The 27,096-nt window shown below is 33.2% G+C and overlaps 1 protein-coding gene across 1 annotated transcript; it reads left to right on the top strand.

Moving 5' to 3' along the window:
* The first annotated feature begins 1,409 nt into the window (after positions 1–1,409).
* On the top strand, positions 1,410–24,814 carry C1H5orf49 (chromosome 1 C5orf49 homolog). The gene is made up of 3 exons (XM_031946114.1): positions 1,410–1,706; positions 21,141–21,257; positions 24,277–24,814. The coding sequence occupies exons 1-3, from the start codon at positions 1,557–1,559 to the stop codon at positions 24,454–24,456; spliced, it is 447 nt and encodes a 148-aa protein (XP_031801974.1). The 5' UTR covers positions 1,410–1,556; the 3' UTR covers positions 24,457–24,814.
* Positions 24,815–27,096: the final 2,282 nt, after the last annotated feature.

The following is a 27,096-nucleotide window of genomic DNA, read 5'->3' as shown; positions in this document are numbered from 1 at the left end:
GGAATTGACCCCGTCATACATTTAACTCCTGTGGAGTTAAACTCCTTCATTTTGTAAAATAACCATAGGTTTTAGAAATGGAAGGGACCTTAAAGATAATGAATCTTCTCTACTTTTCTCATGTTTATAGATAAGGAAACTGAGATTTAGAGGAATTAAATTACTTTCCCAAAGTCACAGGGAGTAATTCCAAGTGACTCCAAATCCAGTACGCTCTCACATAAAATAAAAGTGAATTGGATAATCTCTTAAGATTTTTTGCAGCTCTAAATACTATAATTCTAAAGCATAAGAGAGAAATTCATTGGGTCACTGAACTCATTACACTGACAGAAGAGAGTGTCATATGTGTTCTAATTAAACCATGCAGCAATGATTTTCATGGAGCAGCTGGTAGGGAAGTAGAGCACTGGACCTAAAGTCAAGAACACTCATCTTTCTGAGTTCAAATCCAGCATCAAACATTTTCAAGCTGTGTGACCCCTTAGCCCTGTTTGCCTCAGTTTTCTCATCTTAGAATAAGCTGCAGAAGAAAAGGGTCAACCACTCCAGTATCTTTGCCAAGAAAACCCCAAATGGCATCATAAATAGTTGGACACAACTATTTTTTTTTAAATAATATGTATATTTTTTAAATTTAAAGCTTTTTATTTTCAAAACATATGCATAGTTTTCGATATTAACTCTTGCAGAACTTTGTGCTCCAAATTTTTTTTCTTCCTCCTCCCTCCTCCCTGAGATAGCAGGTAATCCAATACACGTTAAATACATGATGATTCATGTGATTCTTCTATACATATTTCCATAATTATACTGCACAAGAAAAATCAGATCAAAAGGAAAAAAGTGAGATAGAAAACAAAAAACAAGCAAACAACAAAAGAAGTGAAAATAATATGTTGTAATCCACACTCAGCCTTAGTCCTCTCTCTGGGTGCAGATGACTCTCTCCATCACCAGATCATTGGAATTGGTATGAATCACCTTCCTGAATAACATTAATTTTACTATCCTATTCACCTTCAGCCTGCATCAATCATCAATGCTGGCAAAGAATTAATGGAAGAGGATAAAACTTTTGAGTTTGAAACTGGTGCTCTTACCTGACAGCAACAGGCCTTAAGGTGAGAGGAAAAAATGGCATGTGATTTTATAAATTCAAAGTCTACACCTTTCACTGTTGTGAAAGCAGTAGAAGTTGTTCTGGAATCAGAAAACACCAAGTTCAAATTCCACCTGATGCTTTCTACCTGTGTATCATTGTACAAGCCCCCTAACAGCTAAAGGCTTCAGCTTCCTTAAATGTAAAATGACAAGAGTCGCACTGTTTGGTGTTGAAGGTCCTTTCCAGCACTAGGTCCGGAAATCCTAGAAGATAGTACTCAGGCAAAGAGGGGAAAGCTTGAGGACCTTAGGAGAGGAGCTCAGAGCATTCTCCAATTCTGTGCCCATTTGGAATGCAACTTTGCAGTGGTTGCCTAGCAACTAAAGAACGCAGAAACCTTTCAGAGTTCTTTCTGTCCTGAGTTGTGGATACCAGGGAGAAGGCCGGTGGCATGGCGGAGGAGGATGAGGAAGAGATTACTGAGGACCAGCTAAGAGTGAAATCCAAGCCTCTTCCAGTCTCCGCTTTGTCTGCTTTCAGTTTCATCCCGCCTCGACGCACCGGACCTAAAGAACACAGCTACTTTTATCAGGAAGGGAAGGTAAGCAGCAAGAGGCTTGAAGGAAATCTAGACCAAGGAAGCAGAGCTTCTGTTAGTTGGTGGTAGAGACAACACAGCTCTTAATAAATAAGTGATCTTCACCCCACCCCTCAGGCTTTCAAATGTGGATTTTCTTTTTTAAATTCCAACTTGTGAGGGGGTGGGGGGGTTGCTTTGTTTTATTTTGTTTTTCTCTATGCCTGTAATGCCCTCCTTCCTTAATCCTCCCTCCTAGCTGCTTTTAAAACTCATAAAATCCCATATGTGTTTCCCAGCACCATCTTGCCTTCTTAATAAGAATTTATATTTTATATAAATACATGTTTTTATATATGACATATAATTACTTATTCATATATACACATATATTCAAGTTATATACAGTGCTTAATATATAAAGATACACTCATATATATATGTGAAATCACCAGATAGTTTTAAATGCACTTCCTAGTGATAGTTTGGAACCACATATTTATCAGCAGACAATGATTATGTCAACCTCTAAGAAATTTCTCTGTTAAAATAACAACAGATCTCATTTACATGTGTGTTTGTTTTACAGTTTTTAAAGTCCTTTCCTTGCCATAGTCCTGTGATATAGGCAGGGCAGTTGCTATTATATGGATAAGAATATGGGTTAAAAATTACTGATCTGTATCCCAAAGATATCATAAAAGAAGGAAAAGGACCCACATGTGCAAAAATGTACAGCTCTCTTTTGTGGTGGCAAGGAATTGGAAATTGAGTAGATGCCTACCAATTGAGGAATGGTTAATAAGTTATGGCATATGAATGTAATGGAATACTATTGTCCTATAAGAAATGATTTCAGAAGAGCCTGGAAAGACTTACATGAACTGATGCTGAGTGAAGTGAGCAAATCTGGGAAACATTGTACAAGGTAACAGCAAGATTAAGTGATAATCAACTATGATAAACTTGGCTCTTCTTGTAATGCTGCAGAAACTGAAGCAGGAGAGAGATTAGAGAGTTCTCAATAGTTTATTAATTGGAGAGTATAATTGACTGGACAGGACTCTCTCTCAAATTATCCAGTCAGATAGAGATAAAGATATACTGGGACTAAAGAAACCATGTTCGTCCCAGGGCTGTCATCTCAAAGAATCTAGCAAAGAATAGGAGCTGCTTCTTTAAATAACCCTAGAAACAAAGGCCCAAAAAGGCGGAGGCTTCTGTCAGGTTGGGGGGAGACCATAACTCCTAAAAGCCCAGAGACAGGATGTCTGAATACCCAGAGATAAAGATGTCAGTGAGGTATCTTGGAATATTTTAGAGGGATATTGTAAATTCTTGAGGACAGGGGAGGGTCAGGAGTTCTGCTCTCTTGTTTATCTTGCTAGCAATTTATAACTTAAGAGTAAACGGTTCCCAATCTTAATGGACCAGAGTGGGTTTTTACAACTAAGGGGATTTGACAGAACAGTTAAGGAAACTGAGACAAAGGAAACTAGTTCAGGGAAACCGAGTCAGAACAGTTAAAGAGAACTGTGGCATAACATTCTGAGCAATACAGTGATCCAAGACAATTCCAGTAGACTTTGGATGGAAAATCCATTCACATACAGAGAAAGAACTATGGAGACTGAATGCCAACTCAAGCATACCATTTTCACTTTTTTTGTTTTCTTTCGTTTTTTTATTTATTGTTTTCCCTTTTGTTCTGACTTTTCTTTTCCAACATGATTCATACAGAAATGTTAAAAATTGATTATACATGTTTAACTTTTGCTTGTTGTTTGGAAAGATGGGAGGTAAGAAGGAAGGGAGGAAAAAAATTGGAACTTGGAATCTTACAAAAATGATTGTTGAAAACCATCTTTACTTGTATTTGGAAAAATATACCATTGAAATAAAAAAAAAAAAAAAGATAATTTGGGCTAAGAGACTTTATGGGGTCGTGGAGCTAAAGCTTAGAGACCATTTTCTAATGTAATCTAAGAACAGAGGAGAGGTTAAATTTCTTGCCCAAGGTCACACAAGTATCAAATAACAGAACCAGAATTGTAATCAAGACTTTTTTCAATTGCAGAAGTGAGGTGGGAAAGATTCCTATCTTTGATTCCCAAACCCCTCTAGTTAATGTAATTACCCTTTGACTCACAAATCCTGGTCCCTTTGAATTCCCATAGAATTCAACCTGTCCCAGCCCCACCCAGATCTGAGCCAACTTTGGGGCTATACCCAAAAGCCCCTCGAGCTAAGTCTCCTGTTATAAAAGGGCCACGCTGGGACCCCCTCTTTGCAGAGATTCCAAATATGCTAGCCATGTGAGGATCCTCTGTCCACTGGACCCTCTGTCCAGTGCCTTTCTTATCTCTACCTTCACCTATACTTTAACCTTGCTTACCCAATAATAAACTTCTTTTATCAATCTAGCTCTCGGACCAATAAATGCTTTTATTGGGGACTCCTTGCGCTAAATGCAGGGGAGTTGCAGGGGAGCTCCATTTGACTCCCTGTACCCCAAACCTGCCACTAGACCTCAACTAAACCCTAATTTTATTTAGGTACCCCAGAGCTAGACCTCAACAGAAGTATCATCCTGAAATTTCATGTAAAAATGGACCAGTAATCTCAGATGGGAAAGCATATACCAATAAGAATCACAGAATCTAAGGGCTAGAAGGGACTTCACAGGCAATCTGACCCACTGTTTACCTGAACAGGAATCACTCTACTCTGTCCCCAAGAAGTCATTCAATCTTTGTCTGAAGATTTTTAATGAAGAAAAACATATCGATTTGCAGGGCACACCATTCTCCTTCTCCTGGTGGATAACCCTTATTGTTGGAAAAAATTTTTATTGCATTAAATAAAAATTTGCATAACTGCTTCCACCTATTCTTCCTAGTTTTGTCCTCTGGTAGCTGCTTCAAGAAGTGTCATCCTTCTACCAGAAGACAACTCTTTATATACTTTTAAGAAAGGTACACTAGGTATAAAATATTAGTCCAGCTTCTAATTTCCTACATGTTATCGCAGTTTAGGAAGTGATATTCAGGTAGTCCATATATCTTATTTTTATCCCATACAAACACCTTTCTACTAAATTTCTGTTCAATCAAGTATTAATTCCTTTGCCTGGCTTTTAGGCTCCAACACCTTATTTACATATTGCATATTTTTTGCTCCTGACAGGTTGGTCTATTTTTCTATGCAAAAGGTATTTAGGTCTTCTTTCACTTCTGTCATAGTGCTTATCTGAAATGCCTTCTCTTTCACCTCCAGTCCTTCAAAAATCCTACCTGTTCTTTCAGGTCCTTCTTGAGTCCTATGTCCTACAAAGTCTTTCCTGATTATTCTTGTCCTCTCTGACCCTCTTTTATGTCAATACTCTGGTTTTTAAGGAAGTGGAAACTTGAGGCACAGGAAGGGCAGATGATTTTCCCTGGGGCACATTGCTTATGTCTATGGTAGGAAGTCATGCTCATCAAGTCTCCTTTGTCCTCAAGCCTAGAAAGCTTCACCTCACTCTGTTCTTGAGGTGCCTCAGGCTAACACTGCTCCTTCCTTGCTCTTATTGTTTTGTTAATAATTTCTTTACTATTGCCCTAGTGCTTTTAGGATAGTCTTTGTGTATTCCAAAGTGCTCCCTATTTGCTGTGATTGATTGGCTATATATTAGCTCTAATTGGGGACCTACATAATAATCATTATTACTACCAAGTGATATTTGTTAATTATCATAATTAGGCAAATTCTGATCCTAGATAACCTGAGAGGTACATCTGAGAATGGGCTTTATTTTTGTTTGTTTGTTTGTGTCTTGCTTAAGGTCATACAGGTAATAATAAGTGTCAATGCTGGAACTTGAACTCGGATCCTCCCAATCCAAACCCATCAAACAATCTTTCCCACTGTCCCAACTCCATATTCTCCCACAAAAGTAACAAGTGCTACCTTGCTGGTACCTTTGTTCTTATTTTGGGTGCTATAAGATTTTGTTACTCTGGAAATGCCTAAACTTTTGCTCCATTTTTCTGTGCTTTTGTGTACTTGTGTCTGTAAGGCCATATCATGTAATTTGACAATTGAACTTTGTAAATGTGTAGGATAGAGCACCTAATTTTATTGTTATCTGTTTACTGAAATGGTATAAATTCCATAAAAATAAAGTTAAACCTCTTATCAAAGATGGAAGAAAGTCTAATATAAGTTCTTTTTTAAATTCACTTAAAATCTTACTTTATTGATACCTGTTGTCTTCATATCGCTTCAGTTTTAAGTATTTTTTTCCTCTATCCTATCCAGTAAGGGATACTTTGTAGCAACAATTCTAAATTCTATCTCAAAGCCATCAGATAGGCTTTCATCATCAGATGAAAAATAATAAATAATGAATAAATTGTGGAAAACAGGCACACTAATGCATTGTTAGTAGAATGATGAATTGGTCTGGACATTCTAAAAAAAATTTTTGGAATTTCACCTACAAAGTTATCAAACTTTGTATAACTTTTGACCTAGTTTTACCAGTACTAGGCTCATATTCCAAAGAAATCAAAGTGGAAAAGGATCTATATGTACAAAAATATTTATAGCATGCTCATTTTGTGCTAGCCCCAAATTGGAAACTAAGAGCATTTTCTGTTGTTAGAGAATGGCTAAACAAATTGTAGCATATGAATACAAAGGTATATTATTATTCTATTAAAATAAATGGTAAAATGCACAAATTCAGAGGGAACTGGAAAGAGCACTATGAATTGATGTAAAAGGAAATGAGCAGAAATTGAGAGTAAAACAATGCATATAATAACAACAATATAAAGGAAAAACAACTTTAAAAGAATATAGAACTTTGGTCAATACAGTGATTTATTCTGAGTCTTAAAGAATGAAAATGACACATACAATTTATTTCCTGAGGAGTGATGAACTTAAGTGCAGAAAAATCACAGTTTGGGGGACACAGTTAATATAGCAATTTGTTTTGCTGATCATGTAGCTATGTATCAAAGGCTTAATTTTTTAAGTATTTAATTGTTTTTCTCAATTTGTGAGGAAGTAGTAGGGGGACAGATTTAACATGCTTGTTACTTAACTTATTACTTTTATTTTTTTAAGTAACATCTTGAACTAGCATTGGATTACATACAATTCATGTTTATCCGTACATTTAACTGAATTTAAAAAAATATTGGAAAACACACCTACTATGTGCAGGACCTATTACTAGGCTCTGGACATATAATAGGAGTAAAGACATGCACAGTCTTGGTCCTCAAGCAACTTAGTTAATATAGAGAACACTGACTATACCAACAGGTATCAAGAGATCTCAGCTGATTGCTGGTCGTCATGCTGACTGACTCTGTCACTGGACCATGCTACTGAAACAGTTTTTATTTTCTCTGAATAATATTTTATTTTTCCAAATATGTGTAAAGATAATTTTCAGCATTCATTTTTGTGAGATTTTGTATTCCAAAATTTTCTCCCTCTCTCCCCTTCCCAAGACAGCAAGCAATTTAATTTTTTTGACCATTTCCTTTTTTTTTCTTTATTAAAGATTTTTATTTATAAAACATATGCATGGATAATTTTTCAACATTGATCCTTGCAAAACCTACTGTTCCAGATTTTCCCCAACTTTCCCTATTTCCTTCCCTAGATGGCAGGTAGTCCAATACATGTTAAATATGTTACAATATATGTTAAATCCAATATATGGATGCTCCAAGTCATTATTAATCAGAGAAATGCAAATTAAGACAACTCTAAGATACCACTACACACCTGTCAGATTGGCTAAGATGACAGGAAAAAATAATGATGATTGTTGGAGGGGATGTGGAAAAACTGGTACATTGATACATTGTTGGTGGAGTTGTGAATGAATCCAACCATTTTTGGAGAGTAGTTTGGAACTATGCTCAAAAAGTTATCAAACTGTGCATACCCTTTGATCCAGCAGTGTTACTACTGGGATTATATCCCAAAGAGATTATAAAGAAGGGAAAGGGACCTGTATGTGCACGAATGTTTGTGGCAGCCCTTTTTGTAGTGGCTAGAAACTGGAAACTGAATGGATGTCCATCAGTTGGAGAATGGCTGAATAAATTGTGGTATATGAAAATTATGGAATATTACTGTTCTGTAAGAAATGACCAACAGGATGATTTCAGAAAGGCCTGGAGAGACTTACACGAACTGATGCTGAGTGAAATGAGCAGGACCAGGAGATCATTATATACTTCAACAACAATACTATATGATGACCAGTTCTGATGGACCAGGCCATCCTCAGCAACGAGATCAACCAAATCATTTCTAATGGAGCAGTAATGAACTGAACTAGCTATGCCCAGAAAAAGAACTCTGGGAGATGACTAAAAACCATTACATTGAATTCCCAATCCCTATATTTATGCACACCTGCATTTTTGATTTCCTTCACAAGCTAATTGTACAATATTTCAGAGTCTGATTCTTTTTGTACAGCAAAATAACGTTTTGGTCATGTATACTTATTGTGTATCTAATTTATATTTTAATATATTTAACATCTACTGGTCATCCTGCCATCTAGGGGAGGGGGTGGGGGGGTAAGAGGTGAAAAATTGGAACAAGAGGTTTGGCAATTGTTAATCCTGTAAAGTTACCCATGTATATATCCTGTAAATAAAAGGCTATTAAATAAAAAAAAAATCCAATATATGTATGTGTAATTATACAGTTACCTTGCTGCACAAGAAAAATCAGATCAAGAAGGAAAAAAAAAAAACTGAGAAAGAAAACAAAATGCAAGTAAACAACAACAGAAAGAGTGAAAATGCTATGTTGTGGTCCATAGTCCTCTCTCTGGGTGTAGATGGCTCTCTTTATCACTGAACAATTCCAACTGGTTTAAATCATCTCATTGCTGAAGAAAGTCACATTCGTCAGAATTAATCATTGTATAGTCTTGTTGTTGCCTTGTATAATAATTTCCTCTGCTCATTTCACTTAGCATAAGTTCATATAAATCTCTCCAGGTCTCCCTGAAATCATCCTGCTGGTCGTTTCTTACAGAATAATAATATTCCATAACATTCATATACCATGATATATTCACCCATTCTCCAACTAATGGGCATCCATTCAGTTTCCCCTTTCTAGCTACTACTAAAAGGGCTGCCACAAACATTTTTGCATATGTGGGTCCCTTTCCCTCCTTTAAGATCTCTTTGGGATATAAGCCCAGTAAAACATTGCTGGATCAAAGGGTATGTACAGTTTGATAACTTTTTTGAGCATAGTTTCAAATTTCTCTCCAGAATGGTTGGATCCATTCACAGTTCTACTCAACAATGTATCAGTATCCTAGTTTTCCTACATCCCCTCCAACATTTGTCATTATCTTTTCTTGTCATCTTAGCCAATCTGATCAATAGTGATTTTGAGTACCTTTTCATATTACTAGAAATCCCCAGGACCAAATGGATTCACATGTGAATTCTACCAAACATTTAAAGAACAATTAACTCCAATATGATGTAAACTATTTGAAAAAATAGGGAGGGAAGGACTCCTACCAAATTCCTTTTATGACGTAAACATCATACCTAAACCAGGTAGGATGAAAACAGAGAAAGAAAATTACAGACCAGTTTCCCCAGTGAATATTGATACAAAAATTTTCAATAAAATAGTAGCAAAAAGATTACAGAAAATCATCCCCAGGATAATACACCATGACCAAGTAGGATTTATACTAGGAATGCAGGACTGGTTTAATATTAGAAAAACTATTAGCTTAAACGACTATATTAATAACCAAATTAACAAAAACCATATGATCATCTCAATAGATGCAGAAAAAGCATTTGATAAAATCCAACATCCATTCCTATTAAAAACACTAGTGAGTATAGGAATAAATGGACTTTTCTTTAAAACAATCAGTAGCATCTATTTAAAAGCATCAGCAAGCATCATATGTAATGGGGATAAACTGGAACCATTCCTAATAAGATCAAAGGTGAAACAAGGTTGGCCACTATCACATTACTATTCAATATTGTATTAGAAGTGCTAGCTTTGGAAAAAAGAGAAGAAAAAGAGATTAAAGGAATTAGAATAGGTAATGAAGAAATCAAATTATCACTTTTTGCAGATGATATGATGGTATACTTAGAGAGCCCTAGAGAATCGACTAAAAACTTATTAGAAATAATCCACAACTTTAGCAAAGTTGCAGGATACAAAATAAATCCACAAAATCATAAGCAGTTTTATACATCACTAACAAAATCCAACAGCAAGAGATACAGCAAGCAATTTAATATAGGTTATACACATATAATACTTTTAAATTTGCAAGAGAAAATCATAACAAAAGGGAAAATGCCCACGAGAAAGAAAAAAGCAAAATTTAACAAGGTAAAAATACTATGTTAAATTCACATTTAGTCTCCATAGTTCTCTGGATGTAGATAGCATTTTTCATTTGAATTCTATTGGAATTGTCTTAGATCACAAGATTGCTGAGAAGAGCTGAGCCTACCCTAGTTGATTATCATATAATCTTGCTATTGCTGTGTATAATATTCTTTTAATTCTGTTCACTTAACTTAACATTAGTTCATGTAAGTCTTTTCAGGTTTTTCTGTAATCAGCACATTCATCATTTCTTATAGAACAATAATATATCATTAAATTCATATCCCATAACTTACTCAGTTGTTCCCCAATTGATGGACATCCATTCAGTTTCCAGCTCATTGCCACTAAAAAAAGAGCTGCTACAAACATTTTTGTACATATGGGTCCTTTTCCGTTTTTTTTTTTTTAATTTTCTCTTTATGATACAGACCCAGTAGTAAGACTGCTGGATCAAAGGGCATGCATAATTTTACAGCCTTTTGGGCATACTCTCCAAGTTACTTTCCAGAATGGGTGAATCATTTCACAATTCCACCAGCAATGTATACTGAAACTCTTTAAGCTTCATTTTCCCTATTTGTAAAATGGAGACAATAGTCAACTAGTTTACTATGTGTTAAGTATTGTCCTGAATTCTGGGGAAAAAAATACAAGTAGAAAGGAATTCACTCCCTATTCTCAAAAAGCTTATATTCTAATAGAAAAAATAACAGATAAAAGAAAGTTGAAAGTTGAATTTAGGGGAAAGAAGAAAGTAAAGATGAAGGGAACATTCCAGTAGAGGAAGTCCAAAGTGCAGCATAGAAAGGAATGAGTTGTAGCTGGCGTGGGCACCCTCTTTAAACAGAGGCTCTGGAAAGAGCTATCTAAGGATTGCTGTGAATAAAAGTACAGTGCAAACCTTAAAATACATTATGATATGTTAATGTTAGTATGAACAGAAATAATTTCAAAACATAGTACTCAATGTATTCTAATATCATCAATGTATGATTGGAATAGTTAGGTGGCCCAGCGAATAAAGTGCTGGGGTGTTTCCGAATTCAAATCTAGCCAATTCAAATGACTGAAGATGAATCATTGGGTCCATCCATTGTTAGAGAACTAATCCAGAATGAGATATAAATATTTCTACATGATCCCTATGGGCATTTGTTAATTGGATTATGTGCTTAAATGTAATTATTTTAAGAATTGTTTTTTGTTTGTTTTACTTTTTAAATTTTATTGGAAGAAATAGGTCCTAGGGAGGAGAGATAAGAAATGTCACAAAAATAAAATAAAAATGAATAGTTCCGAAAGGACAGCTTTTTGGGGGCAGTTAGTTTTAGGGCAAATAGCCCTCTTCATCTCAGTATTTCTTGATAGCATCATTATAGCACATCACCTTAGAGTAACTAATGTTGGTAATAATGTCTGTGCATTTTAAATTAAAATAAATTTTAAAAAGTGGTTCTACAAAAATCAAATAATATATCAGTTGTGTCTGATGGCAAGTGAGATATCCCACAGATATAATCCCCTATCTCTGTACAGAAGAGAAGTAAAAAAATCACTTCTTAAGCTAAGACATCTTAAAATGCAATTACTTTATTATCATGGAAATCCTTCTGTTCCGTTTTATTAGAGGTGGGACCAAGTCTATAGTTATTTCTTTCTCACAAAGACTTTCCTTACCATAAGAGATGAACAACATCTGCTTGTGAACATATTGTAAGAGTTTTTATCTATTGGCCTTAAAATGAATCACTGTATGTCACTATTAATCTCCTAAAGTGTCTGGACACCCAAGGAATCTATAAAGTTAATACATAGATCTGTTAAATTTTTTAAAAATCTCTTTGTGTGCCCTTGAAACTTAGAATAAAATCAACACTTAGAAGCTGTCAGGTAGGAAGTGATGAACTCCTGTGGAATGAATTGCAGGAATCTCTAGGGAATTGTAGCTCTTGGTGCATTTTTTTAATAAAAACTCTTCTAGTGTCATCAAAAGTGATTCAGTTCAATAATGTTTTTGAATTACTCTCCTTTTGCCTTATGTGATTTCCATGCTACTGAAATGGAAAAGCAGAACCCTAGAGAATGTTCACTTGAAGAACATTTGAATAAAATCTTAATGAGCTGGATGGAATGGGGACAGAATGGATGTTGGAGTTACAGTAAAAGAAAAGTTCTGAAAATTTAAAGAGTTATATATTTTTTTAATTGTAAAAGCAACCTAGAGTTATTATCTTCTTGATAATAACTTCCTAATTTGGAAGTTTGACCCCAGAATCAATGTGATGTAACTTAATTCTTTTAAATAGAAAGAAGTAGAAATTAAGTTTACCCACTCTGAGCTTCCTGATAGTAGAGTTATCCACTGCTAAATGAACTTAATATATTCTATCAAGTGAAACAATGTTGTGTAAAGTATTTTTTAAATTATAAAAAACTATATAAATGGCATTATTATTATTGTATTTTGTGTTTTGTGGGGACAGATGGTACAAATTGACACCACAGGTTGGATTGCTTTCAGGAATTTGAAAATTCCTTTAATGATTCCATCTTTTCAATAACATTCTATTGGAAGTGCTATTTAGCTATAGTCTATAGAACACTGTAATGTCCAAAAAATTGTTAATGAATAAAACAATTGTTGTTCAGTTGTGTCCAACTCTTTGTGACTCCATTTGGGGTTTTCTTGGCAAACATGCAAGAATGGCTTGCCATTTCCTTCTCTAGCGCATTCTATGAATGAGGAAACTGAGGCAAAAATGGTAACTTGCCCAAAGTCACACAGCTAGTAGTCTGGTTTAAAAGAAATTTTAAAAATAAGTGCTTTGCCTTTATGTGTCTTTCCCAATAGATTGAGCCCAGTGAAAGGAAATGAATTCAGTGAAGGTCAAAAAATAAATAAGTAGATATGTAGATAGATAAAGAGAGATGAAAATAATCCAAACAAATGGATTTGTTAAATGAAAGATATAGGGAGACCAAAATGAACTTCAGTGATAGCTAGTGAACTTCTGACCTCTGGAGATTTTCAAGTGGAGACTAGATGATTGAAATGTTTTATTGACTACTTGATTGATGTATACTTGTCTAGCATTTTGGGAGATGGAATCCCCCATCATGGATGCATCTAAAGTTCATTTTAATCAGTGTCCTATACTTCTATAAAGAATGATCAGATTCTGGAGAATATACTTGCTACTGCGGAGGCTAATGCCAGTGAATCACTTGAATTTGACTTGAATTTGGATGTTCTGAATTTGAGTAGTGTCCAAATGGATCAGCCGGGCACACTAAATCTAACATCAGGATGGTGAGATTCTAGGAGCAGGGGGCCACAAGGCTGCATAAGGAGGAAAAATCCCAAATCATAAACAGAGCAAGTTTAAAGCTCTTGTGCTGTTAACAGTAAATTAAGGCCTATGAGTATATTTCCAACTTAAGAATTGGAATTAAGAGAGAGAGAGAGAGAGAGAGAGAGAGAGAGAGAGAGAGAGACAGATAGACAGACTAGATATAGAGAAGGAAGTAAAAGGCTGTGATTTAAATACACCTGGAAATGTACCACATCGGTGATAGCAATTTATGTTCGGTGATACCAATTTATGTTTAGGAAGTAGGAGAGCAAAATATGAACCAGGATGGGTGGAAGGAGATAGCAAATGATATTGCTAGAAGTTGCAAAAAGCATTTTTTAAAAAAGGGATCATCATTGAGGCTTTTACCAGATCAACTTGTCTTTTTCTCTGAAACCTGGCTTAATACTGAGCATATTTGCATTGTGAGGAACATATGTTCTCATGTAAGTTCTCCTAAATTCCAAATATCCCTGATTTATTCTGGTTCCTTTATTTCATTGATCCAAAATTGATTACCCTATACTTAGGAACCTTCAAATACTTATTTTCAGTTATTTTGTATGTGGTACTATTGGAAGGTTTTCCTACCCTTCTTTACAAAGCAGGCCTCACTCTGCAGAAGAGTATAGCACTGTTAATGTCAAATGTCAAAACCAAGGGCATAGCTGGAAAGTAGATTGATGCTAAGGTTGATAAGTAGGATAACAATTGGAAGATAATTTTAAAGTAAAAGAATAAATACATAAAACATGAAAGAGTATGAGAAAGGCCTCAAGAGAACAAATGAAATGGCTTTGATTTCCTATTCCTTTTTTACAAAATAATTTACTTTAGTTGTTTCAAGTACCTGAATTCTTTAAGGCAGAAAAAAATAGTAATAATATTATTATTACTAGTACTAATAGAATACTAATAAAGTTACAAAAGTCAAATACAAGGCTTTTAAAAGTTATTGAGTATAGCTGGTCAAGTAGTGTTTCATAAGAATATTTTAATGATTAATTTTGGTTAATTTTACTTTATTTTTTTTAAACTTGATATCAAATAGTAAAAAAAAAATAAAGAGATCAATAACAGAGGGTAGGAACAGTTGAAAAAATGATGATTAAACTAAAGGCGTTGCCAGTGTGACAGCCACAATCTTAAATGAGTCTGCATTTGAGTGAAATTGCATTTTTCAGTGATCCCAAAATTCATGATAATACAACATACCATAATGAAAATAACTCCTGAGTGTGAGATATTTGAATAAAGAACAAGCAAATGTGCAGCCCTTTTTTCTTTTTGATAAAATTGATAATAAATAGCCAAAAGTTTATTTAAAAGCCAAACTATAATAAAAATACTTGGCAAAATGCATTCAAACGATGGACCAGAGTGTCTAAGTAGTTAAGGCCATTATGTTGAAGCTTTGCATAGGAAAGGCACAGATTATAGGAACTCAGGAGAAGAAGAGGAATGTCAAACTGACAATCATTGAAACCATTTATCATGATGAAAATTTCTTAAAACATTCTTTATATGACAGTTGAAACTCTTTCTAAATGGTGCTGCAGAAAAGATTAACTATGACTAAAGCCAAATAACTGATTTGAGGAACCATGACTTAATCATCTTAATATCTAGATTTATATAAACTTGAGCAATGAATTTTACTACCAAGTTTGTATCCCAAAGAGTTAATAAAAAAGGGAAAAGGACCTTTTGGTGAAAAAATATTTATATTATCTCTTTTTGTAGTGGCAAATTTGAGTGGAAGTTTATCAATTGGGGAGTGATTGAATAAGTTATGATATATGAAGGTATAGAATATTATTGTTATATAAGAAATAATAGGATGATTTCAGAAAATTTGCGAAAGACCTACAGGAACTGATGCTGAGTTAAGTGAGCAGAACCAGGAAAATATTGTACATTGTAATAACAAGATTATGTGACTATCAGCTATGATGGACTCAGCTCTTCTCAACAATGTGGTGATTCAAGGCAATTCCAATAGATTTGTGATGGAAAATGTTAATCACATTCAGAATACTATGGAGACTGATTGTGGATCAAAACATAGTATTTTCACCTTTTTATTTCTTTGTTTTTTTCTTTCTCATGTTTTTCCCCCCCTTTTGGTATCATTTTTCTTGCACAACATGACACATATGGAAATATGTTTAAAAGAATTGTACACATGTAACATCAGATTACTTGCTGTCTTGGGGAGGGGAGGAGATCAGGGAAGAAGGAAGAAAAAAATTGGAATTTAAAATCTTAAAAAATGAATGTTGAAAGCTATTTTTACATGTATTTGGAAAAATAAAATATTATTGAAAGAACAAAAAAAAAGAAAGGTTGAAGAAAGAAATGGCAAACCAGTGTATTCAATAAGAAAATCCCAATGGGGTTGGACACAACTAAAATGATTGAACACAGTAGTAGGAAAGGCAGCCCCTGGGTTATGGCAAGAAATAATTTAGAAGATCCTTCCCTCACAAGGGAAAGCGGATTGGTAAAGGAAAGAGGTTATATTGTCATATGGTGCTAAAAACAAAGACCTCTGATGGCCTTTTACATTTATTTAGCATATCAAGTGTGATCCACAATACCTGACTCCACTTGCCTCACATAATTCTTAGGCTTTATATTGCTCTTTTGTGACATCTACCTAATTTTTCTTGTCCCATTGATCATTCCCTTTTTCTCATCTACAGTTTTAGTCAGCCAACAAGAATTTATTACATGCCTATTATGTCATAGGAACTTCATTAAGAGTTAGGGATATAAAGAAAGACAATTGGGAGTTCTTGCCCTTGAGGCACTTACAGTCTAATGCAGAGAGCAAGAGGAAAACAAGTTATGTACAAACAAACTTTATACAAGATATACAGGGAGAAATATACAGAGGGAAGACATGATAATTAAAAGGGATTGGGAAAGATTTCCTACAGAAGGTGCAATTTTAGCTGGCATTTGAAGGAAGCCAGAGAAGCCAGGAAGCACAGACCAGGAAGAGAAAAGCCTTCTAGACATATTGTTGTTTAGTCATTTTCAATCTTGTTCTATTCTTTCTTTTTGACTCCATTTGGGGGTTTCTTGGCAAAGATAGTGGAGGGGTTTGCCATTTCCTTCTTCAGCTCATTTTTTAAATGAGTAAAACTGAGACTTCCAGGGTCACGGTCCAGCTCCCCAGTTCTTACTCTACTCCTACCAATTTGCTTAATTAGTTACCCATCTTCCTTAAGAAACTTTCTGTTTACCTGTCATAGAATAATAGATTTTGAAAGCTGATTCTCAATAGTATTTAATTTTTCCAAATATATGCGAAGATAATTTTCAACATTTATGTTTGTAAAACTTTGCGTTCCGAATTTTTCTCCTTTCTGTCCTCATCTCCTCCCTTCCTCAAAACAGCAAGTAATCTGATATAGGTTAAATATGTGCTATCCTTTTGAACATATTTTCATATCTGATAAGTTGTGCAGAAAAATCAGACCAAAAGGAAGAAAAATGAGAAAGAAAGAAACAAAGAAAAAGGTGAAAATACTTCGCTCATTCAGTCTCCATAGTTCATAGTGAATGGCATTCTCCACCCCAAGTCTATTGGATTTGCCTTGAATCACCACATTCTTGAAAAGAACTAAGTCTATCACAGTTGATCATCACATAATCTTGTTACTGTGTACAATGTTCTGATTCTGCTCATGTCATTCAGCATCCATTTATGTATTTCTTTTCAGATTTTTCTGAAATCAGCCTGCTCATTTCTTATAGAACAATAATATTCCATTACTTTCATATGCTATAACTTATTCAATTGTTTCCCAACTAATGGGTATCTACTTAATTTCCAGCTCATTGCCACTTCAAAAAGAGCTGCTACAAACATCTTCGCATATGTTGATTCTTTTTCCTTTTTTTTTTTTTTTTTTAATTTTCCTTTGGGATATAGACCCAGTGGTAAGACTGCTGGATCAAAGGGTATGCAGTTTTATAGGATTGTAGTCATAGTAGAAGAGAATTAAGTTGCTATGTATTCCAGATATAGCCAAAAAAAGTTGCCCCTCTAATATACTCAACCAGTGCTTATATAAGTTATGCTTGAAAACCTCCAAGAGAGAAAGGATTCATTGCCTCATAAAGAAGTTTGCTCTATTTTGCAACAGCCAATAGATAGAATAAGCCCTAGACTAATGTCCCAGAAACATTAGATGGTAATAAAAAGAGAAAGGTAAACATATTAATGGTGTTGTGTATCTGTTCAATATTTTTTTCAACTTGATATAGTAGAAAGAGTCCTAGACATTATTCTTGGGCAGACTCTGACACTGTGACCTTGCTTAATCTTACTGGAGCATATTTTGTTCATTTGTAAATTGAAGATATTAACTCAGTTGATCTCTAAAATTGATTGATGAGATGATTGATGCCAGTTCCCATGATCTTGTAATGAAGAGAGCCATCTACACCCAGAGAGAACTGAATGTGGATCACAAGATAACATTTTTACTTTTTGTTATTGTTCACTTGCATTTTTTTTCTTACTCATTTACTTTATTTTTTTTAATCTGGTTTTTCTTTTGCAGCAAGAAAATTGTATAAATATGTTTATACATACTGGATTTAACATGTGTTTTACCATGTTTAACATATACTGGATTCCCTGCCATCTAGGGTAGAGGGGGGGCAAAGAAGAGAAAATCAGAAAGACAAAGCTATGCAAGCTCAATGTTATCAAATACAAAGCTTTATTAAAAAAAAAAAACAAATCATATACTTATATAACTACATGCCAAAACATGAACAAAATAAATATATAAATTAATCTTAAAAAAAATAGTCAATTGAGCTCTAAGATTAAAATTTTGTCTCAGATAATTAAACCTTCTAAGTGGTCTGCACATTATCTGTTTCTCCATCACGTCACCAGGGTGAATGAATGACTGTATGAATAAGTCATTGTATGGATAAGCACTCATGTTCTAACTGTGGTATATATAACATGCAAACAGGAAGATTTAGATTATTAGAGGGAGAGGATAGCTGGGGGCTTTCCCATATCAACAAGGTCCCTGAATGAATATTTGTATTTGAATAAGTCATATTAGGGATCTGTCTCAGAGTATACATTACTATTCTGACTGTGTTGACCAGTAGCCTGGGAGGGGATGGAGCAGTATTAGGGGAAGAAGATCACTGGAAGTAGCCTAGCATCCATTAACAGGAAAAAATTCAGTTAGAGTTCAATTTAAAGCAAAACATTTTGGGTCATGACCCAAAAGGACTGCATCACTGAATATGGGGGTTGCATGAAAATTGGCAATAGTAAAAGGTATCAAATATTCTACCACAATTTAATTTTTTTATGTAAAACTAAATAAGCACACCCATCTCATTAGTATGCACATTCTTTTTGATAAATGGTGAAATTATATATCAAAAATTGTTTTAAAATAAATTTATTTATGATTTATTATCAGTAAATGTTTGATTTATATGCCTATTTAATATACGTATATATAACCAATGTATAATTTCTCAGGCAAAAAAGGTATCACAATTAGAAAAAGTTTAAGAAACCTGGTCTTAAAGATGAGTGTGTGGTAATTCCTGTTGATTTACTTTGAATGGTTTAGCAAAGTGAGTTTTGAAATAGAGAGAATCTGTAGCACAATCTAAAGTATTTCCCGTGGGCAATTGACAATAAGCAGACTTAATAGAAAAGTAGAAAAGTGCATATCTTAAGACTGACAACAGCATTAGACTCTTAATATACCAAAGTTTCTATTTGAAAGTCTTATGAATTAATATTCTTCCTATGGTTCAAGTCTCACATTCCCCTCAAAAATTAAAAAAAAAATGAATTTTATTTCTAGAATATGATTCAGTTCACCTGCCAATAATCAAGGCAACTACATATTTATTTTAATAAACATTTATCACAAAGGATCTAAAATTATAAATAATACTTAGACATAAATTCAATAGCAAAATATAATTCACAATAATACTAGAGAAAATTCTACAGTGTGAGTGGAATTGGAGCTTCTTCAGTCCACTCTTGGCCCTAGTCCTCCCTACTTTGACTTTCTCTTTTTACTCTTCATTCTCTCAATTTCTTTTTTTTTTTTTTAATACTCAGTCTACAGCTATCAGCTCATTATTTAGTTGACATGAAATAGGAATATACAATACACTATTCTATAAGATATATATATATATATATAGTGAAAAATATATATAGACATATATAGACACACATATATGTGTATGTTTGCATGTTTATATATGTGTGTGTGTGTGTGCATACACATCCCTCTATATCTCAAACTAAGGTTATTATACTCAACAAATCAAAAATTGACCATTTTGACAAAATCTTGCCAAAAGTCTTTTTTTTTTCTTTCTTTCTTGAAAATGAGATTGTCCAGAAAATCTGAGATATACCTGTATGTTTAAACCTAGACAACTAGACTATGGAGTAAAGAGAAAAAATGGAATGCAAGAATAGAAACATGCGTTATTCAATTATTCATTCATTCAATCATTCAAAAAATTTTTATTGTCTACAATGTATGTCACTAGATTGAGTGTGAGGATTACAAAAAGAGAAAAGGAAAATAGTCCCCGACTACAAATATCTAACATTCTAATGAGGGAGACAAATAGGTACAATATATAAAAGTAAGTTAGAGGAAGCACTAGTTAAACTTGACAGGCCGAGTTTTCAGAGCCAAGGTCCCCATTGAGTATGCTCAAATATTTGGTTGCTATTCCCTTAGCAACTCATTCCTTCATGGGGCTGTAGCTCTCCTTTTCAGAGCTGGTCAGATCTTCTCCCTTTTGGTCATAATTTCCTTAAAAACCAAACCAAACCAAAAAAAAAAAACCCACAAAAATTGGCATTTAGATTTAGTCAAGAAAATGGAGTGTGGGAGGAAAATGCTTTCCTTTGTTTCCTCTCAGTATATTTTTCTTGACATCTTGTGATTTAATCTTGAAATATATGAATCCTGAATTAATTGCCTATTTATAATAGTTTGATACTTCTCTTTTCTTCTTGTTCTAAAGTAAATCCCAAGCCCCCTGGTATAGTTCAAACTGAATCTTTTGTCTCTCTAGGATAAGCAATATAGTTCCCTCCACTTCCTTTCCTCCTGCCTTGCCTCTCTTTCCTTTTCCTCCTCCTCCTCTTTTTTGTCCTCCTGTTCCTCATTTTTTCCTTCTTGTCCGTCTTTCTTTTCCTTTTCCTTTTCTTTCTTTCTGTGTCTGTCTCTCCCCCCCTTTATTTTGGGGTTTTGGATTTTAACATTTTTATTTAAAAATTTTGAGTTTTAAATTCTCTACCCTTTTCCCCTCCTTGAGATGGTAAGCAAGTTGACATAGGTTATATATGTGTAGTCATGGAAAACATATTTCCATATTTATCATGTTGTGAAAGAAAACACAGACTCCAAAATCCCATAAAAATAAAATGAAAAATAGTATGTTTTGATCTGCATTCAGACTCCATTAATTCTTTCTCTGGAGGTAAATAGCATAGGGGAACGTTCCTTAAAATACTGTTGCTGGACTATAACTCTTGAGTTATAAGATAAAATTATCTAAGATTTTTAATCATAATGACTCCTACTCAGAACATTTTAACTTGTGTATGATTTTTAAATCAGTAAATTAATGTTTTCTTTTTATTTTTAAGACAGGAGTTGTTTCCATATTTGATTGCATTTTTAAAAGGCCTTTGGATTACAATCAAAATTTACACCGAGATGATCGAGAGCATGCCAAAAGTATAGGACTCAAGGTTAATGAGGAGGTAACATTTAGCCAAGTTAACTATAGTCATGTTCTTTTTAAAGAAAGTTCAAAAAAAATATTCAATTAATTGTTAATTTATTGATAGCAAAAAGCTAAATTTCATGTACAGGATGTTTTATGTAGCTGTTTTCCTACAGCTACCATGCATTTGAATGTATAATACAAAGTATAGACACATCTTACATTCTTTATGTTGTAGGACTTTATTTAGAATATCCATTGGTGTTTAGTTTTGTTTTTGATAGCATATTGTTTATATTTCAATGGCCCATCCTTTGAAAGTTGTTTGTTTCTTGTAGATAACATTTTAAAAGAACTCCCAACATTCAACAAATGATTATTATACTTTAGTGACAACAATTATTGAACTATAAAACTACAAAGATCCTTAGGAGAACAAGGATTTAAGAATGTTTGAATGTTTGTGTGTGTGTGTGTGTGTGTGTGTGTGTGTGTGTGTGTGTATGTGTGTGTACTGTGAAGCTATTGATTCTTTTAGTTTCTTTGCTATTTTTCTAGGATTTTCTATATTTAAGACTCAACTTTTCTATAAAAGAGATAATCTTTTTTCTTCTTTCCAAATAAATATGCCCTTAATTTATATCTCTTGTATGATTGCTATTGCTAATAGTATTAAGAGTGATGTCAAATAATGGCAGGAAGAAGGCATTCTTGCTTCATTCTCGACATTAATGAGAATAATATTCTCCCATTCTAATAATTTTAGCTTTTCATTTTACAAATGTACTTTTATTAAATTAAAAATAGACATTCTGTATACATGCCTGGTGCAATTTTACAGGGTATAAGTATTGTACTTTATCAAAAGATTTTTCTGCATCTCTTGATATGAAAGTGTTGTTTTGGATCATTTTGATAATTTGTATTCATTTCCAAATGTTAAATGTTAAACCATCCTTATATCACTGCTATTTGGAATAATTGTGTTTATATGTTGCTGTAGTCTTTCTCTTAGACTTTTATGTGGATTTTTTGCTTCAATATATAAAGTGTTCATTAATAGTTTTTCTTTGTTTTATCCCTCCTTGATGGTATTAGGGCCATATTTATCCTATGAAAAAAAGTTTAGTTGAATTTTTATATCTCAAACTTTAAGATTAAAAACAATTTGTTAGCTCTTTAAACATTTGATAAAATTCACATGTAAATCAAATTAGACCAAGGGTTGTCTCCCCACTCCCCCACCCCTTTGGTATTTCTTTTAGGGCTTCTTCAGTTTCTTTTTCTGAGATTGATTAAGATTGCTCATGTTCTGTTAATGTAAGCATTTAGTTATTCGTTATTAGTTTTACTGACATAATGTATATTGCAGGTTGACATTCTTTTTATTTCTTTGGCATTTGTTATAGCTTTCCTTTTTTCCAATTTTGTCCATTTGATTTCCCCCTTTTTTGTTTTTGATTAGGTTAAAGTTTTATTCATTTTGTTATTCTCTTCAAAGACTCACTTTTTGCTTTGATAATTTTTATAGTATTTTTGTTTTTCATTTAAATTTAGTGGGGTAAACAGTGACAATATGCAAATAACTATTTATGTAAAGGATTCCTTTAGAATAGATGAAGGTAGCATGAATGTTAAGTGACTCTTGAATATTTAGCAGTGGATTGCATTCTTATCCAGCTTAGCTAGTTTTGGAGAGGCAATGAGATAATACAGATTTGAATGCAGTTACTACTGTAACTACCAACTCAATTTTTTTTAATAGCTTTTTATTTACAAGATATATGCATGGGTAATTTTACAGCATTAACAATTGCAAAACCTTTTGTTCCAACTTTTCCCCTCCTTCCCCTCACCCCCTCCTCCAGATGGAATGTTAAATGTTAAAGTTACATAAAGTATACATGTTAAATATCTTAAAGTATAAATTAAATATGATTTTGCTGTACAAAAAGATTTGGACTTTGAAATAGTGTACAGTTAGCCTGTGAAGGAAATCAAAAATGCAGGAGGACAAAAATAGAGGGATTGGGAATTCTATGTAGTGGTTCATAGTCATCTCCCAGAGTTCTTTTGCTGACTACCAACTCAATTGTAAAGGGAAGATAATTTAGACAGGAAGGCCAGTTAGAAGTCCAGGAGAATGACTTTAGACATTAACTTAGAGTGACCTGTGTGAATGGAGAAAAGGGGACATACACATGAGATGTTGTGAAAAAAATAATATATTTGACAATTGTTTGAATATATGAGTTGAGAGAGATTGAGGTGTCAAAGACAAATTCTGTCACAAAGACAGTGACAGAGCTCTTCATTTTTAATGTTAATCTCTCTCTTCAAATGCATGGAGGGAATAATCATAGCAACAAAACTGAGAATCCTTGAAGCATTGCACTCTATTTTAAATATGCTTACATGTATCTATAAAACAATCTGTAGCAGAACAAGGCTTTGGAGTCCAAGGACATGGACTCAAATCCTTGTGCTACTCTTTGTCTTCTAAGATTATCATGGATAAAGATTTAATTGTTATTCATATCTCTGGATTTTAATTTCTTTATCTGTCCATGGAAGCCATTGACAGATCTCAAAGATTCCTTTTAGCTCTAAATCTATGATCGTTTGTACAGGAAAGACCCAGGTGTGATCTAGATTTTCTTTGTCTTTTTTTTTTTTTTTTTTTTTTTAAAGAAGGCACAACCAGATTATGCCTTTTGTCTGTTTGGCAATACCATTGTTTTACTTATAAAATAGTCTTATTTAATCATGAATTGTGGTAATTTATGAGGAGTTAATCACTCAATGATTTTTACAATATTTATGATTCTATTGCTTCTTCTAAAGATTTTTTCAAGAGTGGCACATGATAATGGTATCGTGACATTTCTTTCTTCTCCACAGTAAATAAACAGGCATGTCTCCTCACAAATACTATGATCTTGTATAATCTTGACAGAAATAATTATTACAGCAAAAAACAATAAGATGGACATGTTGATGGATCATTCTGATTTTAATCAGTATTTGATATATAAAATTTCTTCAATTTTCAATAGGAATGGGCAAGACCTATTGGAGTATTAACATCTTCTCTTTATGGAAGACATATATATAAACCTGTGGAAGAGATGAACAGAGAGCACGTGAGGGTTAACCATCTGAAGGGCGAGTTCTACCGGAAGAATGCTATCACTTGCATGGAAGAACCTGGTTATGGGCATATTACTCCATCCTAATTTCTTTATATACTCCATTGGGCAAATTGAGGTGGCATTAAAAAGTATAGTTATAGAAAGGATGAGCAAAGTTTGATTTAATTTTTAACCTTCAAATTCTTTTTGGAAATAAGACTGTTAGGATTATTATTATAGAATGATAGTTGTCATAATTACTTGATTAAATATTTTCATTGTGGAGCATTTGAAAATTGTTCATTGTTAACCAGTTTTCTGCATAGTTTAAGGAGCTGCTACAAAATTTTTAAAGCTCATTTTGTAGTTAATATATTTTATGTCAATGTTACTTTGATTAAATGACAAACTATTTTCCTATCATATGTCCAAAAGTAACCTAATAAAATTTTTTCCTTTGTTGTGATGGATATTTTTTATTTTCTTGGAAAATACAATTTTAGAATGTTTCTAGGGAATTCATCTTTTATATTATGCAAAAAATTGAATATTCAATACCTTTTTTCCCCAGGGTTTTCCCAAGTACCAGGGCAATTCTGCTATGTTTAACAACTAAATTTTAAGACATGTTTTAGCTCAAAATACAACTTTTGTATATTTCAGGTATGTTTCACCCGTCATTTGTTTAGGACAAAATTGCTATTAAAAAAAAAGAAAAATGTTATGGAATAGGAGCAATATAAATTTACCAATAATTCAGAATTTATTTAGGAAGAAAGAGCTAAAGTTTCTCTCTATGATGTACTCGGATTACAATATATTTGGATCACTTTCATTTTTGAAACTGTTATGTATATGCAATATCAGTGTTTAATTTTTCTATAGAGATGACTCAAAATTTCTTATCTTCAAGATAATTATAAAATTATTCATGTCAAAGGCAATCCATTTAACATGTTCCCTTGGAATAGTATCCTTTTTTAATATGTTGTAGTTTATTGCATTTTAACCACTTACGCATATGACATGATTAAATTTAATTCTGACTTTTCTCATCTTTGGGCTTATTGCTGTGAATTTGAACAGAATCATCATAGAAACTATGCTACCAAATTGGAATTTATTTCAAAGTTAAATGGCCACAGAAATACTATTTTATTCATCCCCTAAGGCCTTTTTCTATGTAGTTAAGTTGCCTTTTGAGTTTGAAAACAGAATGGTGAAATTTATTTTGAATGCCTTTGGGAATTTAAAGCACTTTGAACTTGAGCTGTACAAAGTTAGATTTGTTAATTGTCATCTTAATCATGATTACTACGAAAGTCATTAATTTCTTAAGTGATACTTTATTCTTCAAAGAAAAGGATGATTAATTATAATAATTTAATCAAAAATTATATTTTGAAGTTGATTAAGATAAAATCAGTTTTCCCCGCAAAGACTTGCTCTTATGTATCTCTCTGTTATGGAAGTGATGCTACATTTTTGAAGACAATAACGAGGCAACTAGGTGGTACACTGGATAGTTAGAGCACCAGCCCTGAAGTCAGGAGGACCTGAGTACAAATCTGGCCTCAGACACTTAATATTTCCTAGCTATATGACCCTGGGCAAGTTAACTCCAATTTCCTCTGCAAAAAATAAAAATAATAATAAGATAAAAAGGCAATAGTAAAGGAGGGAAAGCATTTATAGGTTCTGCCAAATTAGAAGAATCTTGAAGTATGGTCTTAAAGACAATATATGGGGTGCTTGCTGTGGGATCAAACTAGGAAAGACAGAGAGGCCCATTTCCCAGTAAACTGGCCACTAGGTTGACATATGGTTTATAACAACTTTTATGACAAAAAAATTGCCAATTATATTTCACTCTTGTGCAGCTACCTTATAGTTCTACAATGATTATGACAGAGTAGTATAAAAAGCTGTCTAGGGTTCTAAAAGTTATAATGTTTTTAAGTCATCCAGACACATTATTACTATAAAGTGTCTTATTCTAGTGATGTAGGAGAAATTCCACCAGAGCAACTCAATATTGTTTGTATAACATTGTCACTATCAATGAAACTATGTTATAAAATGAAGTCATAGATAAATGAAAAGATGGTTCATGTGTCTCTATTGAGACAAATAAATTGGTAGTAATTTTTATTATGTATGCAAATGTAAATAGAAACATTTTATGGAATATTTGATCATCTTTTATTATGATGCTCATGATAATATTTTGGTAGAAGAACACTGGTGATAATTGCAATTTTTATATCAACATCTGTAATAGAATATAAGAAGGTAGAAAATTTTATGTGAATTTGATAACATTCAAAGTGAAAAGTGAAAAGGTATGCAAAAAGAGGCTGTTGAAAAAATATTTGGAAAGATGTTTTAGAAATAAATGAAAATCAAAGGTTTGTTGCCCATACTTAAGTCTCTTATCAAAGATCATACTTTCTTCAAGAAAAAAAGAGGAATAGGTTCAAAAAAATAGTGAGTATTGAATCACATCACACACAAAAATAAAATTGATTGTACTTTAGACAGGAAATAACAGTTGGTGATACAGTAGTTATTGCTGAATTAGCTATGTACAGTCTGACAACTGATGTGAAAAGATCAATATCAAAAAGACAACTGGACAAAAGAATAAAAATTAAAACAAATGGTATGAAATAAAACATCTTCAATCTGAAATTTAAATAAGCAATTGATACTGGAAAAAAAAGAAATGTGGGTAAAAGATCTGCA

The sequence above is a fragment of the Sarcophilus harrisii genome, chromosome 1, assembly GCF_902635505.1.
Source record: "Sarcophilus harrisii chromosome 1, mSarHar1.11, whole genome shotgun sequence".
In the NCBI taxonomy this organism is placed as follows: domain Eukaryota; kingdom Metazoa; phylum Chordata; class Mammalia; order Dasyuromorphia; family Dasyuridae; genus Sarcophilus; species Sarcophilus harrisii.
The sequence above is the reverse complement of the archived record's forward strand: the minus strand, read 5'-3'. Positions and strand labels throughout refer to the sequence as shown.